Here is a 17,545-nt window from a genome sequence, read left to right on the forward strand (position 1 = left end):
CAACAGTGAATAGTTCAACAGGAACCACTGACATCTACAATTTGTTCCTCAGGAAAAAAAACAAACAATCAACAGAGCAAACTCTATAGATGGCAGATGCAGAACAAGATGATGACTCAAGGATTCCAGACCAACTATAGCCAGTCACTGCAACTAATGGACAGCCAGAGTCACATAATTAGAAAACCAGTGTGAATCAGACACACTTAACAGACTGATCCATTCTGAACTTCAAGACAGTGTAAATTTGGTAAATGGTAGGAATGTAAAACTTAAAGGGGGAGATGTAAGGGAATGCTAAACTGTATTGTACTGTTCAGCCACTAGATGGTGTTGTGTGTAAAATACCTTATTTAAGCTAACCTCAGACTTACATGGCAGAACATTAAAGGAGTTTATAGTGAACACATCTGGTGTCTCTCTCTCTCCAGGAGAGGAAAGCTTAGGGTTGCCAACTTTCTAATCACACAAAACCAAACACCTTTCCCTCGACGCCTCTCCCCTACCCCGCCCCTTCTCTGAGGCCCTCTCACTCCATCCCCCCTCCCTCCGTCACTCACTCTCCCCAACCCTCACTCTCACTGGGCTGGGGCAGGATTTGGGGTGTGGCAGGAGGGTGAGAGCTCCGTGGTTGGGCTGGGGATGAGAGGTTTGGGGTGCAGGAGAGGGCTCTAGGCTGGGGGGTGGGGGTAGGAATATGAGGTCTGGGCTGGCATAGCAGGCTCCAGGCTGGGCCAGAAATAAGGGGTTCAGGATTTGGGAGAGGGCTCCGGGCTGGGGCAAGGGATTGGGGTGTGTGGAGGGATGAGGATTCCATCTAGGGATGCAGTCTCTGGGGTGGGGATAAGGGTTTGGGGTGCAGGAGGGGGCTCCAGGAGGTGGGGTGGGATCTGGAACGGGTCAGGGATGAGGGCTCCAGGAGGGAGTTTGGGTGTGGGAGGAGAGGGTCCAGCCAGTGCTTACTGCGGCTCTCAGGAAATGGCCACCAGGTCCCTGCCGCCCCTAGATGCATGGCGGCCAGGGAGGCTCCACACGCTGCCCTTGTACCCACAGGCACTTCCCCCACAGCTCCCACTGGTCGCAGTGCTTGACTAACAGAAGCTGCAGAGAAGGCCTCAGGGCGGGGGCAGCACGTGGAGCCTCCCTGGCTGCTCATGCGTCTAGAGGCTGCAGGGACCTGGTGGCCGCTTCCAGTAGCCACATAGAGCTAGGGCAGGCAGGAAGCCTGCCGTAGCTCCAGGCCTCCACTGCGCTGCCGACCAGACTTTTAATGGCCAGTCATCGATGCTGACTGGAGCTGCCAGGGTCCCTTTTCGACTGGGTGCTCCGGTCAAAAACCTGAATCCTGGCAACCCGGACCTTTTCATCGGGCCCCTGCCCCGTGGACCCAACCGGCCCCCCCACCCCTTCTCCGCAAGCCGGCTGCACGATCTGCAGCTGGTCCGCTTCCAAACCGCGCCAAGGAAACATCTCTACACGCTCGTGCTCCACATCCTTCACTTCCTCACCCTCGTGTCCCGCCCTGACACGAAGTGGCGGGACCTCCTGCCACCTCTCGAGGGTGAGGAGCCCCGGTGGGCCAGCCTATACTCTACCCTGTTCCCAAGGTCTGCCGGGGAAATCAGCTGGCAGCTCCTTCATGGGGCTGTGAGCATGGGCATGTATTTGGCACGGTTTACCCCTACCCCAGACACCTGCCCCTTCTGCGGCGTGAGGGAGACCCTTGGAGTGCGCCAGGTGGCAGCCCCTATACCGGCTCCTCACCAATCTACTGTTGCGTTTCTGGCTGCACTTTCCCCCTCACCTTCTTCTCTATGCATTCCCTATCCATGGCCCCACAAAGTCACGGGACCTCTTGGTCAACCTCCTCCTCGCCCTGGCTAAAATGGCCATCTACGCAACCAGGGAGCAGAGGTTGGCTGATGGAGACTCCTGTAACTGTGGGGCTTGTTTCCGATCCTTAGTCTGTTCATGCATCCGGGCAGAGTTCCTCTGGGCGGCGTCCACTGGCTCCCTTCGAGGAGCAGTGGGCGCCGTCCAAAGTTCTCTGCTCGGTGTCCCCATCAGGCTCCCTTCTTATGACCCTTTGACCGCACTCCTGTCCCTGTTTTTATTAGTTGTCCCCCGAAGTCAGTAGGGTTCTGAGGTCCTGTAGATCCTCCCTTTAGGCTGGGGGGGGATTCTTTAGCAGCAGGTGGGCTTCCGCCCACCCACTTCCCGGAAACCCAATAGGTACAGACCCTTTCAGATTTTTTCAAGTTATAATAGTAATTTCTAACCTGTCTATAACTTTGGGATGCAAGAGTCCTATTCTTCCCATTAGGGAATCTTGCTCAAAGCATTCTCTCTAGTGATATTTGAGTTAGTTTAATGAACAGATGACAATGACCAGTGAACAATGCCCTTATAGCAGCAAATTTAGTGAATGTTTTGAAAACAAACTACTTCAATTTCTTCGTCACTGATGGTAATTATACAGTATGATTCAGAGAATCTGCTCAGATAAAACATCATCCAAAGAATAAAGAGCTATTGGTAATGAAGAGGGGGGGAAAAACCCTAGGAAAGCTCTGTGGCCAGTCCATGTTAGGTACTGAAGCCTGATCTGCTAGCAGCAGCCCTGTAACCTACCGTGTACAAGAAATACATGACAAGCAGCTTCTAAGAAGAATCACAGGAACTACTGATGGGACAGAATTGATCCTTTCCCCTGTCAATAGCAGATTCTGTGATTACACTTGCAAAGAACATCAGCCAATGATTATTATTCAATTGTACTGCTGTAGCACTTAGGAGCCTCAGTCAGGGCTCCATTGTGGTAGGCGCTATATGAACACATAACAAAAAGATGGAGTCTGCTCCAAAGAGCTTACAGTCTAAGTAAATCAAGATCCAAAACTTCTTTGGAAAAGCAGGATTGTGAATTCTGAAGACTGATGTCCTCTGCTTATCCACAGAACAAGAACAGCCAGGGCAACACCAGTGCAAGCGTCTCTCACTTCTATTCCAGAGTAAGAACAGTTGATGCTGAGCAAGGGCTTGTAAACACAACTTTGTTGTGTACAGAGATTCCTCTCCTCTGGACTGAGTACTCCTTGCTAGCTTTAGAGTTGAACACAGGGAGAGAGAACACGACGAGAGTCTATAAATATGAGATTCAACAGGAGGAGACTCGAGGAAGCAGACAAGGAAACTGTTCCAGATGACGGGTGCTGCAGGGGAGAAGGCTCTCTCGCACCAACAGTGACAAGACTGTGTGAAGGGACTGAAGGAGCATAAAGCAAAACTCTGGCTGGAGCAAGTTCAAGTATACTTTGACAAACAAGGCAGGCAAAGTCACCTGACCATTATATTTAGAGTGTAACACACACCTTCTCAAGGTGGTGCTCTGTTCCCCTCAAGTGATGTCAGCTCCACATATAAAGGGTGATGTTTTTGACCATTCATTGAAAGTGAAGCTTTTCATGGGAAAGGATTGGTGTCAAAGAATTTCCTGTTTTGAAATTTTTTTCAAAAAAAGTTTCAAAATCATCAAGACATCCTGACTGGCATTTCCACAATGGAATGTTCCTTTTATGACTGTAAGAAAAGGCTTTTCATTAAGAAATAAAAATTAACTTATGTAACAATATTTTTTTTAAACAAAAAAGGGTTGAAACAAATGAAATGTTTCAAAATGATTAAAACAAAATGTTTTGATGGACTCAAACCAGGATTTGGGATTTTTTTGGATGATCAGATGGCAATTTTTTTTTTTGAGATTTTGGCTTTTTGTCCCAATTCAAAATGGGAAAAAATATTGAATTTTCCCATGAGAGGAAACCTATTTCCCACCCAGTCCTTGAGATGAGCCTCCTATAGTCTTGGGCTTTTAACTCAATCAGTAAAGCATCACATTTTGAAAACCAGATGTTCCAGATACAATCCCCACTGCAGACAACCCACCCAAAAACGTCATGTTACAATTATATCCCTCAAAATAATAAAAATAAATGTGCTCCTCTATAACAGCATTTATCCAACGACCTCAAAGTACTTCAGAAACACCGAACTAAGCCAGGCAACTCCCACTGTGAGACAGGTATGAATTACAACCCTTATTTTAGCAGTGGGGAGATTGGGACACAGAGAGCCAAATTTCAACCCAGTGTACACAGGTGACTCTCCACTGACTTCCGTGGCATTGCAACCGCTTACATCGGAGTGGAATTTGGCCCAGCGAGGGTAAGTCACTTGGTCCAGAGTGATGCATGATCCTCAAGCAGAGTCAGGAATGCAACCCAAGGAGCTCATTACCTACTCTAACCATTAGCTGTATCTTCAGCTAATGAAACTAATCTAATTACTTTATTTAAGAAGGAGAATCGGCTTTCCTTTAATCCCCATTCCTTCAATTTGGGCTCTGAACTTTGCCTGACATGGCACCACATGTAAATGGAGTACAAACAGCAGTATACATGGCACAGGACTGCTCTGCACAGCCCCGTCCCTACCAATTATGGTGCCCTACGCAGCCTGAACACCTGCTCTCCCCCTCCCCCGCCCTGAGGAGGGTCTGGGCTGCGCTCAAGGCCTGCGTGACTGCAGAGGCAGTAGTTGTGGGGGGCTGCTTGGGAGTGAGGGGGAGTGCGCAGGCCCAGAATGGCCAGGGGGATTAGCAAGGGGCCTGGCACCGGCAGCAGGAAGCAGAATGACCTGGCCTCAGCTCGCTCCACTCTCCCTGTCCCAGCTGTGTCACTCGGGGGAGATGGCTTGGGGAAAAGGGGTCCCCCCTGTACTCACTGGTGGCGGGAAGCAAAGCGATACAGCAGAGAGCCAATGGCATGGAGTGGTCTGGGTTGCTCTGGTTTCTGCCACTGCCAGTGAGTGCAAGGGTAAGCCTGACCCCTGCTGCTAGTGCCAGCCCTCCCTCCCCCCGTTCCCGTCCTCTACTAATCCCTGGGGCTGTGTCCATCACTGGGGGGGGGGGCTTGGGAGAAGGAGTGGAAAAATGGGGGCGGGAAGAAGTGGGTCGGGGAGGAGGGAGTGTTCCTGCCCCCTGCCCCCACGAAAGCACAGGGGGGCCAGCTGGGGGATGGGCTGGCCGCTGGCACTGCCACATACAAAACATGCAGCTGCGTAGGGCACCATGAAATTTGGGGGAATTTGGTGCCCCAAATTTCATGGTGTCCTATGCGGCTGTATATTCTGTGTATGCCTAAGGATGGCCCTGGCTCTGCACTAGGACTGTTTCCCCAAAGGACCTCAAGTAGGTCATTCAGCCAAGCTTCACATGCTAGTTACTAGTGTGAAAAAATAAAGCTTTGAGATTCTGTTCCGAGGCAGCCAGCACGAAGTGAGCATAACGCTGAAGCAACTGTGATGTGCCAAGTGCCTCAGAAAGCAGACGAGATCCTCGGAACGTGAAATAATTATGTTGGTGCCACTTTTTTAACCAAACCAATCATTCCTCAAGAAGGCTGTACCCAAGCCAGGAGAGAAAGTGAGGGACACTGCCTAGGGTCCTCTGAACAGATGCTGCACAGACCAGGAGATTACTGAGCTGATTTGCAGCAGGACATTGTAATGGCTAATGAGGTGCACCATGAAGCAAGGCAGACTGGCAGGGCTAATCAGCTGCAATTAGGAGCCATATTTTTCTACATCTGAATAGATTTTGCATACAAGCAATAAAGTCAGGACGTGCGAGACACCCCATTAGTGGCTCATTCAGAAGCTGCAGGCGAATGTGAGCAGCAGATGCATCACCACGGCTGCTCCTCTTTCATCAAAGGAGCAAACTGCTATTTAAACAAACAGGATGTTTAGTCTTTATAGTATGAATCCCTGCACCAATACAGAGACTACTGGTGCATGAGGGGGTGGGTGTTGGTTTGCAGGTTTGAGGCCTAAAAGAGACAGATAGCAGCCCAGAAAATCCAGAGGAGGGAATAATTTATATTTCCTTCCTGACTTCCTTTCTTTTGGCTTTTATTATATCATGACATGTGCACATTGAGGAAGATGTGAGTCTTTAGGGGGATCTGCATGAAGGGAGAGGACAGTGGCTCAGCAAACTGGGGATGGAGATGCCATTCCACACGTAAGCAGCAGCGTGGAGAAAGTAATGGAGATGATTTGGGGAGAGCAAAAATGATCAGGATGTCAAGGCTGGACCATTACATGATCAAGAATAGCCTCTCTTAGGATTCCTGTCCCACATGGGACTTGGAAGTGCCAGGCGCCAGTTAAAATGACAGAGTGGAAAATACAGTGAACCTACTGAAAGGATCTTTTAGAGTGTGGTTCTAAAAATGGGTGAATGTGCATGGCGGATGGGAGTGGGTCTTATTTTTTCCTCATCCACTTCATAGCCCTAGGTATGAAGGGATGGAAGATTTCATAGTAAGCTCCAGAATGAAATCTGACAATAAAATACCTAATGTCTTGTTTTGCTTGATGCTGCTGGCCTTTGCAGTGTAAAATCCAACTGGGGCCAAATCCAGCTCTCCTTGCTCACATGGGCAGCCCATTAGAGCCTTGAATGAAATAGCCCAGGTCTTTTGACCTTCAGGGCAGGTTGCAAGGCTTAGTGTCTATTCAGAACTTTGGTGAGGGTGGGTTTTGCTGGGGGCTGCTGTTCATGTCAGAGGGGAGTTTTGCTGGGGGCTGAACTATCCTTTTGCTACTGTTTTTATTCTGGTAATTTGTGACCCTGGGAATGCCTCAGTGCCAAAGGGCCCACTATACTGTAACTCACATCAGGCCTGACACACTCACTACTCCCAACACACTTATCGTTATATGTATCCAAAAGATGTGTTGGAAGGTATCATATGTCAATTGGTGACACGCTGGGCCTTGAAAATCATTTTGTAATGTAAGTACAGGTTGTGTACAAAGAATTATATCTGCTGGAAATATGGTCTTAAAATGTGGCTTGGGAGGCAGTGCATACAGCCAACCTGCCCTAGCCAAAGGAATGTGGGTGTACTTATCTGGCCGGCTTGGTTACAGACAGAGGACAACACCGCAGCTGGGCCTCGCCCCTCTCTTTTGGCAAGTAGTGTATTACAAATGTCAATATCTTGCAGCTGGGCTTCCTGCCAGTCAGCCGCATTGAGCAACACATCCATGAAGGCTCTCAGGGGCCTCCGGCTCTCGGTGACTCACACTGCAGATAGCTCTCACGCCATCCGTGGGTATCACAGCAACGTAAGGTGCCTGCGGACGTCTGGACAAGGCATCTGCATCTACATTGCTCCTCCCTGATTGGTATTGAATGCTGAACTCATAGCTAGCCAAGGCGGCCATCCATCTCTGGCCTGTAGCATCCAATTTAGCACTTGTTAACACATAGGTCAGTGGGTTGTTGTCTGTCCACACCTGGAACTGAGCACCGTACAAGTAGTCTCGAAATTTCTCAGTGATGGCCCATTTCAAGGCCAAGAACTCCAGCTTGTGGATGGGGTAGTGAGTTTCACTGTCAGACAGTCCTCGGCTGGCAAAGGCTACCGGTTTGCGTTTGCCTTCCACTTCCTGATACAGTACTGCTCCCAGACCCTCCAAACTGGCATCAGTATGCAGGATAAACGGTTTGCTTGGGTCAGCAAAGACTAGGATGGGAGCATGAGTTAGGCGAGTAATGATTTCCCGAAAAGCCCTCTCACATCTTTCATCCCACCGCAGCCCAAATGGTTCGAAGGGGCCATAGTGTCTCTGCAAAGGAGGCTTTGGAGGCCTCCGCTTATTCTGGGTCTTAGATTTGTTCTTGCTGGACTGGTATCCCCTGGTAAGATCATTCAGAGGTTTTACAATCGTAGCATAGTTCTTCACAAATCTGCAGTAGTAGCCACTAAACCCAAGAAACGTCTTGAGTTCTTTGTAGTTAATGGGATGTGGCCAGGTAGTGAGTGCTTCTATTTTATCAGGGTCAGTACTCACACCCTCTTGGGACACGATGTGACCTACATACTTCACTGAGGTTTGGCAGAACTGGCTTTTATCAATTGAAAGCTTCAAACCATATGCCTCCAACCTATCGAGCACTTTAAGAAGTCTTTCTTCATGTTCCTCCAGGGTTCTTCCAAACACAATCAGGTCATCCAAGTAAACTAACACCTGCAGTAAATTCATGTCTCCCACGACTTTTTCCATAAGTCGTTGAAATGTGGCAGGGGCCCCAGAAATCCCTTGTGGCATGTGTTCGAACTGGTAGAACCCTAACGGGCAGATGAAGGCTGTCTTCTCCTTATCCTCTTCTCCCAGAGGGATCTGGTAGTATCCACTCCGAAGATCCAACACAGAGAACCACTGACTACCCAGCAAACAGTCCAAGGCATCTTGTACTCGAGGCATAGTGTATTGATCAACTGTAGTGCGCCTGTTTAGGGTGCGGTAGTCAATACACATCCGGATTTTTCCACTCTTCTTACGAACGACCACAATGGGTGAGGCATAGGGGCTTCGTGACTCTGTGATGATATCATTCGCGATCAGCTCTTGAAGATGATGGCGCACGTCTTCCATCTCAGAGAGGGCAATCCTCCTAGACCTCTCCCTGAAGGGTCGGGGATCTTGTAGCCTGATATGGTGTTCCACTCCCTTTGCACATCCCTCGTCCCACTCATGTAGTAAGAACACCTTGGATCTCTCGCAAAGCTTCTTCCTCAGGCGATCCTTCCACTCCTCAGACAGCGGTGAGTCCCCGAAGTCAAACTTTGCAGGATCTATCATAGAAACTTCAGCTTCACACTGGGGTCTCACAACGCTTTCAGGCTCAAAGATGTCTGCAGTCTTCTGCCCTGGTTTTACAAACACATCACGGCATGTTTCATTAGCAACCAATATGGTCACCTCCTCCTGGGCTTCAGCAGGTAGGGTTATGACTCCACTGAGAACCAGCGCTCCTTCTGGGAGCCCTCCCTTGGTTGGCTGCTCTACCACAGCTAATGTTCCCTTACTGCCTTTTAGGCAGGTACTCCTGACAATCACCTCCTTTTCTGACATGGCAGGCACCACTAAAGGGACCGGACCCGCATACCTCAGTGCTCCTACTGGCAAATCAGGCATCACTTTTCTGGCGTCCTCAATTTTTCTGTAAGCCACGGCACAGTGTGTGTGTATCACCAAGGTGTTCAGATATTGGTCTCCTGCTTGCTGTCTGCAGTAATTGGCCAGTATCCTAAAGAGGCTGGAGTTGGTCCCTATCAGCACAGACACATCAGAGGCTCCTTTGAGGTCAGGGCATATTAAAGGAGCAGTGTCCACCTCCTGTCTTACCCCAGCAATGTCTTCTGGGAATTCCAGGTGTACTATGACATAGCCCTGATAAGAGTATTCATCCATGCTGAGGCCACATAGGGCAAGCCCTGTCAGGGGCCGTATAGGCAGATGCCCAAGCATCTGCTGGTAGAAAGACTGGAATATGATAGTCACCTGGGATCCAGTGTCAAGCACTGCTCTACATTCTGTCCCTTCAACCTTTACCACGACCTCTGCTCGAGGCCCTATCAGTCCTGCAGGGATCCCAGCTGGATGGTCTCTTCTGAGGGAATCTTCAAATCCTCTAGGCCTAGGTGGTCTCTTTCCCCGGACCTTCTGGCAGCTACTGGATCTCTTCCAACTAATCCTCAGCTTTTCATACACTAAGGAGGGGTTCTCTTCCTTATGGCAGTTAGCAGCACTGTGCCCATCCTGACCACACCGGTAGCAAAAGAATTGTCCTTTCCCCATTCAGCGAGGTGGGACGGTGACTCTAGATACTGACTTCTCTATCGTCACAGTCTGAGGCTCCTTATTCCTGGAAATCTTAGCTCGGTCAATGATGCTTTGCAGCTCAGCTATCCGTTCTGTCAGGACCTGCATTTGTTGGGCAAGTTCCTCTGTGGTGCTCACCATCAGTACACTGGCCACTGGCAGTGGCGTCGTGCTGGCTGGTTCCAATGTTTGGGCTTCCCAACACTCGCTGGCTGCCTGCCTTTCTTCTTCTTCCCTGACCTCCTTTATCAGCTGGGAGTTACTTGGGGGATGTTCCTGCCGTTCTCTTAGTCGGAGATGAAGTAGGATCGGGTTCCGATACTGAGTCCCTCTTACAACCTGAGCCAGTCTGGTCTGATCCATCTGCTCAGCAGTCACTGCTCCCCTCATAACAGCTCTCTGAAGTAGTCTCTCCAGCCTCTGTATATAGGCTGAAATTTTCTCACCCCTTTGCTGTCGGGAATTAATGAATTTACAGTAACTGTCCTCAGGGCCCTCTACGCTCCCAAAGGTATTATCAAGGGCCTCTAGGCAGTCCTTCACACTGACCTCAGGGTCAGTGAGCTTCAGGGTGCGAATTACATCTAATGCTGGGCCACTAAGGCTCTCTATTAGACATCGTCGCTTTTCTACATCGGGTACGGCCCATTCCCGCAGCATTTCAGTAGCATGCTCTGACCAGAGTTCAAACTCCTCTTCCCCAGCAAATAACCTTAACTTACGACAAGAGTTCAACGTAGCATAGGCCAACACAATCTTTTCCAATATATGCCCCAGTGCTTTTGCCCAATCATAGGCTGAGTCTGCCGCCCCTGAGCTAGAGGCTGCAGGACTGGGGCCCAAGAAACCCGACATATTAGCCATTATACAAACAGTAGTTTCCTCAAAATATAAACACAATTATTTCCCAATATAGTGGAACACTCAACAGGTGCTTTTGAGGGGTACTGTCCCAGGGATCCCGGACGAGCCCCCAAAAATGTAACCCTTCTGCCCCTCTGAGTTGGCAGCAACAAGGGCTGGGTTCAGTATTCAGGGGTTCCGTTTCAGTAATACAATGCATAACCGGCTCGAGCCCCCACCCAGTGACCTGGGACACTCACATACCACACCCCCCGGCCGCCTCTAGGAGGCAATACTTCCCCTCTCGCAAGTATGAAGTCTGAGTGTAGCAAAATCTTTTTAATAAAGGAAGGAATCAATGTGGCATCCCATTAGAGAAACGCCACAAACGGGGTTATAACACAAACCATAAACAAAAACCCACCTCCAAGTACGTTTGGCACTGTCCTTTTTCCCCTTAGGGTTTTAAGTCCAATCACCCCAAAGTCCAACAACCCAAAAGTCTCTGGTCAATGCCACCCCAGAGTTCGAGAGTTTATCTGTAGAGGTTCCTCCCCCCAGCCTGGGTAGAAAGGGGCACCTTATGTGGTCCGGGGCCAACTGCCCTGCCTCTCCATGGGTTCTGCTTCCGCCTTCTCCACGAACTGCCCTGCTTTACCAGCCGCTCCACTCTGCTCCTCCAGCCGTCCTCAGAAACTGCTCCGCTCCACCAGCTGCTCTGCTCCATGAGCTGCTCCAGTTCTCTCTGCAAACTGCTCGGCTCCGCTCGCTCTGTGGGCCACTCCACCCGTCCCATAGCTACTCCGCTCTGCCAGGCGCTCTGCTGCCACCAGCTGTCCTGTGATCCGCTCCAGCCATCCCCACAACTGCTCCACTCCGCCAGCTGCTCTGTTCCACAGTATAGCTTCAGGCTCCCCCACTAGTTAGCACAGTACTCAGTGCTCTCAGCTCAGTAATTTCAGATCTTTAGTGATTTCAACTCTTAGTGATCTCAGCTCTTAATGGGGGAGCCCCAGTGCTAGTGCACCATTAGCCCAAAGTGAGTTCAGCTCAGTAACCTGTATTTAGATTCTTGAGGGAATAAAAAAATCAACTCTGACATTCCACAGTGGAGAGAGGAGGGGGTGGAACTGGTGCTTCTGGTTCCACAAGGAGACTGCACCACCAGGCACAGATACCTGTCCCCAACCTCTCTCAATTCACTGGGTTTTGAAACCCATGTCCCTTGTCTAGCAAGTACCACCCAACTGAGGGTGAGTCATTTGTCACCAAGCAGTCCCACAGCTCGGCAGTCTGGGATAGGGTAGGCGTGCCTATGCAAATACACTCTCTGAAATTCTTTCCACCAGATGTCAGGGTAGAGCTTATCCTGTCTCTGCTTACACATATAAGGTAAACAAAGCTATCAAGCCAATGAGCGGGGAAGGAGACAACTTGGTAAGCACACCAGGGGATAGAGTCTGCTCCCCAGGATACCTTCCTAGCTCTTGAGGCAGAGACAATGGACTTTGGGCAACATAAGGAGAGCAAAAAGCAATTCTAGTTATCTATCATTTAGGGAATTTAACGAACAGCACCCTCTCAGCCTGTGAAAGTTGGATCCCCCAGTCTGAGGGCTAAACATGCTGGGAATTTGATGTAAGTGAGAAAAGTGCTTAGGAAAAGATTGTAACTTGCTAAAATTAAGTTTGTTACTAGAAAGTGTGCTCTGTTTGTATACTCTTTTTCTCTTGCTTAATATCACTTAAATCTCTGTTCTTTGTTAATACACTTATTCTAGTTTTATTATTAAGTTATCTTAGTGTTGCTGTAAGGAACTGAGTTTGAGTTTTCAGCTAGCTTAGCAGACAGGTATATACATTATCTCTTTGTACGTAGCGAACTTAATAATTTCTGTACGCGTTCAGTGAGAGGGACTGGACACGGCAGGGAGATGTCTGTGGGGAACACAGGAACTGGAGTTCAGTGACTGTTACCTACAAATCAAGGTTTAGACTGGCAGAGTATTGAGGAATTTACTGGTGAAGCAGACAGACTGACGTGGCAGGGAGCTGACTCCAGCAAAGTTCACTCTTGCTGGTGCTGAGAGGAAACACAGTGGTTTAGGTCTGGGTATCTTGAGAACAGAATGTCACAAAAATATATTTTAACTTGTGTCCGAAGTGCCAAGCAGATTTTTAATATGTATTAGATAGATCAATATCAGGACTGAGGGCCTCCTCCCTGCTCCTGCTCCTTCACACTGGAGGAAAGGGCTGGAGTGACAGAAAGTGGCTGTAAAAGCCCCATATCCAGCAGAGAGTCTTTTCTCCATTGGTGCAGGCCGTGTGCAGACAGCTGTATGGCTGACTTCTACAGACCCTCTTTGAACAGCAGGTATGCTGGGAGTTAGGAGCGGGAGGGATATATCAGAGGCAGGGATGCAGCATGCTGTGCTATTCTGGGCAGCCCTGGGAAGCTGTTGTAACTTGGTATGTCCCCAGAGCTGTCTAGGTTATGCTGGGGGCCTCTTCAGCTCCTGCTGAAGTCCAGGATCAGAAGGGCACAAAGATGGTTTGAACCCACTATAGCCTACACACCTACACACACACACACACACACACACACACACACACACACACACACACACTCCAATTGGCTGCAAGTTCTGTTCTGCATCTTTAAGGGGTGCGGAACAGCATCTGACTCCAGTTGTAGATTGGGAACCAAATTAGTTTGTTAGCCATTAATTACTTACAAGCCATTAATTACTTACACACACCCTGACGGTGTGCCGGGTTTTTACAGACATGGAAGAAGCCAGGTACCTACCCTGAAGAGTTGTAATTTTAGCGCTACTTGCAATCTGTACTATGCGGCAAAATCAGCCTGTAGTTGCTGCAGAATTCTGGATCTTCCCTAGGCTGTGTGGTATTAAAGAAATGTCAGTTTTATGTGTTTAATTTATTGCTTCACCTCTTTGGGGTTATATTTTATATGTATATTCACTGTATGCCAGCCTTGAAAAATTCTACTCACCCATGCACCCCGGGCAAGTCATTTTTTTTTGATGGGTGAGTAAAACATCATTAGTTGTTTTTTTTTTTTTTTCATTATCATCAGTCCTCATGGTAATAGGTATGCAAGCAGATTTTGTGCCTGGCCTAGTCAATTTCACAAGGCTGCTGTCTGTTATTTTGTTGGTGTCCTGATATTGAGGATTGAGATGCATCCCTAATACTATAAATCCTTTTCAATAAAAACAAAAAAGTTTAAAAATAATAAAAGATCAAAGACTCATAGACTTTAAGGTCAGAAGGGACCATTATGATCATCTAGTCTGACTTCCTGCACAATGCAGGCCACAGAATTTCACCCACCCACTCCTGTAACAAACATCTAACCTATGCCTGAGTTACTGAAGTCCTCCAATTGTGGTTTGAAGACCTCAAGCTGCAGAGAATCCTCCAGCAAGTGACCCGTGCCCCATGCGGCAGAGGAAGGCAATAAACCTCCAGGGCCTCTGCCAATCTACCCTGGAGGAAAATTCCTTCCCGACCCCAAATATGGCGATCAGTTAAACCCTGAGCATGTGGGCAAGATTCACCAGCCAGCACCCAGGAAAGAATTCTCTGTAGTAACTCAGATCCTACCCCATCTAACATCCCATCACAGACTACTGGGCATACTTAACTCCTGATAATCAAAGATCAATAGCCAAATTAATTGCCAAAATTAGGCTATCCTATCATACCATCCCCTCGATAAACTTATCGAGCTTAGCCTTAAAGTCAGATATGTCCTTTGCCCCTACTGCTCCCCTTGGAAGGCTGTTCCGGAACTTCACTTCTCTAATGGTTAGAAACCTTCATCTAATTTCAAGTCTAAATTTCCTAGTGTCCAGTTTATATCAGAATATGTCAATGAGTGTTAAGCAGAACTCTACCATTGTCTTCAGAGGGGAGTTCTGCTTAAACAATCCACTGCAGAATAATTGATTTGAATGGAGAGTTCTGCTTAAAAAAAAAAATTGATAGCACGATATGGCCCAATGTTATTGTTTAGTTATAGTAGGCTCAATTTTGACTGTGCTCTTTTATCAAAGAACAACTATTTTTTTCCAGTAGTAGCCTGATTAAATTACTTTGAACCATGTCTGAACATATTTATTTGTTGACTAGAGTGTAGCCAATTAAACAGGCCTGTTAAATTTAAACTGCTAATTTTACCATTTCTGTAGCAGAATTGCCTGTTGCATAAATCTGGAAAAGTCATGCTAACAAGCACAATTAGTTCAGGGTAGCAAATACCCACATCAATAAAAATTCACAGAAGAAAAAGAAAGGGACTCAGTTATTAAAAGTGTCTGGTAGTAAGTCATTTAAGTTTAAAAAATTTTTTGTTATCTTATAAGCTACAGAGTAGATTATTAAAATGAAAAAAAATATATTTCTGGCCCTACACTATGTATATGTTTATTTACCAGTTTGCACTTCTTTCAGCTCTCACAATGAAAGAAGGAAACAAGTTCTAATATTCTGAGAACAGTCATTTGATGTGCTCAGGACATATTTGGAGATGGGGGAAAATTTCAATCTTGTCATTTTTGTTTCTACTCAATGCCACTTTTGCGGTTTCACCCGCTAGCACAAACCTGCCATTGCACACACTGCAGGGGAATTATTATTTGTTAAAAAAGTGTGGAAACATTTCTTAAATTGTACATTTCATAAAATCTTGTTTCTAGCAATCAAAAAATTCAGGGTCAAATTTGACCAGCAGCAATTCAGGTTTGGTGGAGGGCAGTTATGGGTTACTGACCTCTGCACACACATTACTGCTCTCAAGTGGATGGGATGTCAGACCTAATCCAGGGTTTATAGGTCTGCTCTAGTCAACGAACTAATGGAGCAGTTCAGTTAATTCAGCAAGTGCTGCAGAAATCAGTGTGAAATTAATGTCATTTAGCTGGTAATGGCAGAGTTTGCCTATGTGGTTAGAGCACATGTATGTGCAACTGCTTGAGCTGTCAATCTTGCTTTCTCATTTTCTTTTTTATTTTCATTGTTTTTACAGGGCTCAGAGGTGGATAGACACTTCACAGATCAAAAAAACCAAAAAAACAAAAATTAACATGTTTCCTGCCCTGGAGAGTTTATTCAGTTTTGGTATGTGCACATCTCAACGATTCTTTTAAATTAGAGGTAGGACTGATAGTGATGCATATAGTTAAGGTTGCTCATCACTTCCCATATAAAGACCCTGTTGTCAGTTGCTTATAACTTTACCAGACTGTAATAATTTGAGCTGAAATTTCCCATGCTTGGTCTCTGCCTCAGGCTGTTTTTAAGTTTCAGAAAAACAGTTTAGCTATTCCTCACAACAAAGTGGGGAAAACAGACAATTTTGCCAATATTATTTTTTTTTCTCCAACCACTTATTTGAGGCACTCTTGTGTCTCCATTCTTTGGATCACGAACTTTAAATTTGGCAGGGAAGTAGACCTTGGGTCAGAGATGTGCCTTTTGCTGTTCCCATGAAAATCCATCTACATTTGGCCAAGTTCTAATATTCTGAGAACAGTTATTTGATGTGCTCAGAACATATTTGGAGATGGAGGAAAATTTCAGTAACTTGTCAAGTAACTTGTCAAGAAAATGACAGGGTCTCTCACCTGTAAGTATTGGTTGCTGGCACTCTCCAGATCTGCACACCTTGAAGAATTCCTTCAGCCCCCACTATAACACTGAGATTGAAGTTCCTATAGGCATCATTGCACTGGGTCTGAGTGGGTCCCTGCGGTCCACTGGCACCACATGTGGTGAACAACCACTGATCTAGAATAAGGACACATGTAAAATACACTTTCAATATATGACAGTCTCACTGTTCTTTTTACTTGCTTCTCCTTGGACTGGGACCAAGAGGAGAATCTGTAGAATCTATTTTTAAGGGAAAAAGGATAGTCATTCACAAGGCTCCTCATAATCTAGCATGTCATAACAATACTTAGCACTTATGCAGTGATTTTCTTCTGTAGTCCTCAGCCTCACAATGAGGAATATTACCTCTCTTTTACTGAGTCACAGGGAGGCAAAGTAATTTGTTCAAAGTCATACTGCAAGTAAATAGCAGAATGAGGAACAGAACCCACGTCCAGAATCCACTGGACCATGAATAATATATGATCCATTAATAACTAGACCATTACAATTTACCCCTCTGCTACTCTACTGTGATTTACTAAATAAGAATATGCAGTACTCAGTTACTGGGGCCTGAATGAGAATAATTCTGAATAACTGAGATTTTGGATAATTGAGGAATTTTCACTGTAATTAATACACAAGCAATCATGGCTCAGTTTCAGATAAGAGAGAGTTTGAGATAACTGAGATTGATATAGCCAGAATTCAGCTGTATACATTATTTGCCATACATTATCACCCTCAGGCATAAATCAGCATAGTTCCACAGTAATTATTTTTACCAGATGGGGATTTGGCCCTATGTGCAGATTTGAACAGTAGAATCTTGCTAATCGTCACATTTCATAGTTCACACAGATGAAATTGCAATACCTCCCCATTTCTCTGCAGCTTCACCACCAGAGCTAGCACTGTTGTGAGGCCTCATATTATTAAGACCTCTGCAAATTATATATGCAACATTTGCTAATGTACTCTAAAGCATTATAAATAATCAAAACTAACTGGACAAACTGCATTTGATGCACGTGTCCTTGGTTTCTCTATTGGGGGTCTTTATTTATATGCTAATTCACAAAATCCAGTAAATTCCATTAGTAAGACTCTACGGTCACTAAAAATGAAAGATTTAAAACATGTTTTCGAAATATCTGTAACCATGACTTTGGGCAAGCCAATTCATCCTTCTAGCTGCGTCCACAGGGGCATTACTTTTCAACATTCCCACCAATTCATTACAACATATGCAGCTGCACTGGTGATAGCAACAGAGGAAG

At 46.7% G+C, this 17,545-nt stretch overlaps 1 protein-coding gene across 1 annotated transcript in view; it reads right to left on the minus strand.

Annotated features, from left to right (window-relative positions):
• ALK (ALK receptor tyrosine kinase) overlaps window positions 1-17,545 on the minus strand; it is a 638,118-nt gene that overhangs the window by 61,431 nt on the left and 559,142 nt on the right. Inside the window, exon 12 of the mRNA XM_030557349.1 lies at window positions 16,235-16,397. Within this exon, the coding sequence (XP_030413209.1) occupies window positions 16,235-16,397 (163 nt within the window). The remainder of the gene's footprint in view (window positions 1-16,234; window positions 16,398-17,545) is intronic.

The sequence above is a fragment of the Gopherus evgoodei genome, chromosome 3 (genome assembly GCF_007399415.2).
Source record: "Gopherus evgoodei ecotype Sinaloan lineage chromosome 3, rGopEvg1_v1.p, whole genome shotgun sequence".
Classification (NCBI taxonomy): domain Eukaryota; kingdom Metazoa; phylum Chordata; order Testudines; family Testudinidae; genus Gopherus; species Gopherus evgoodei.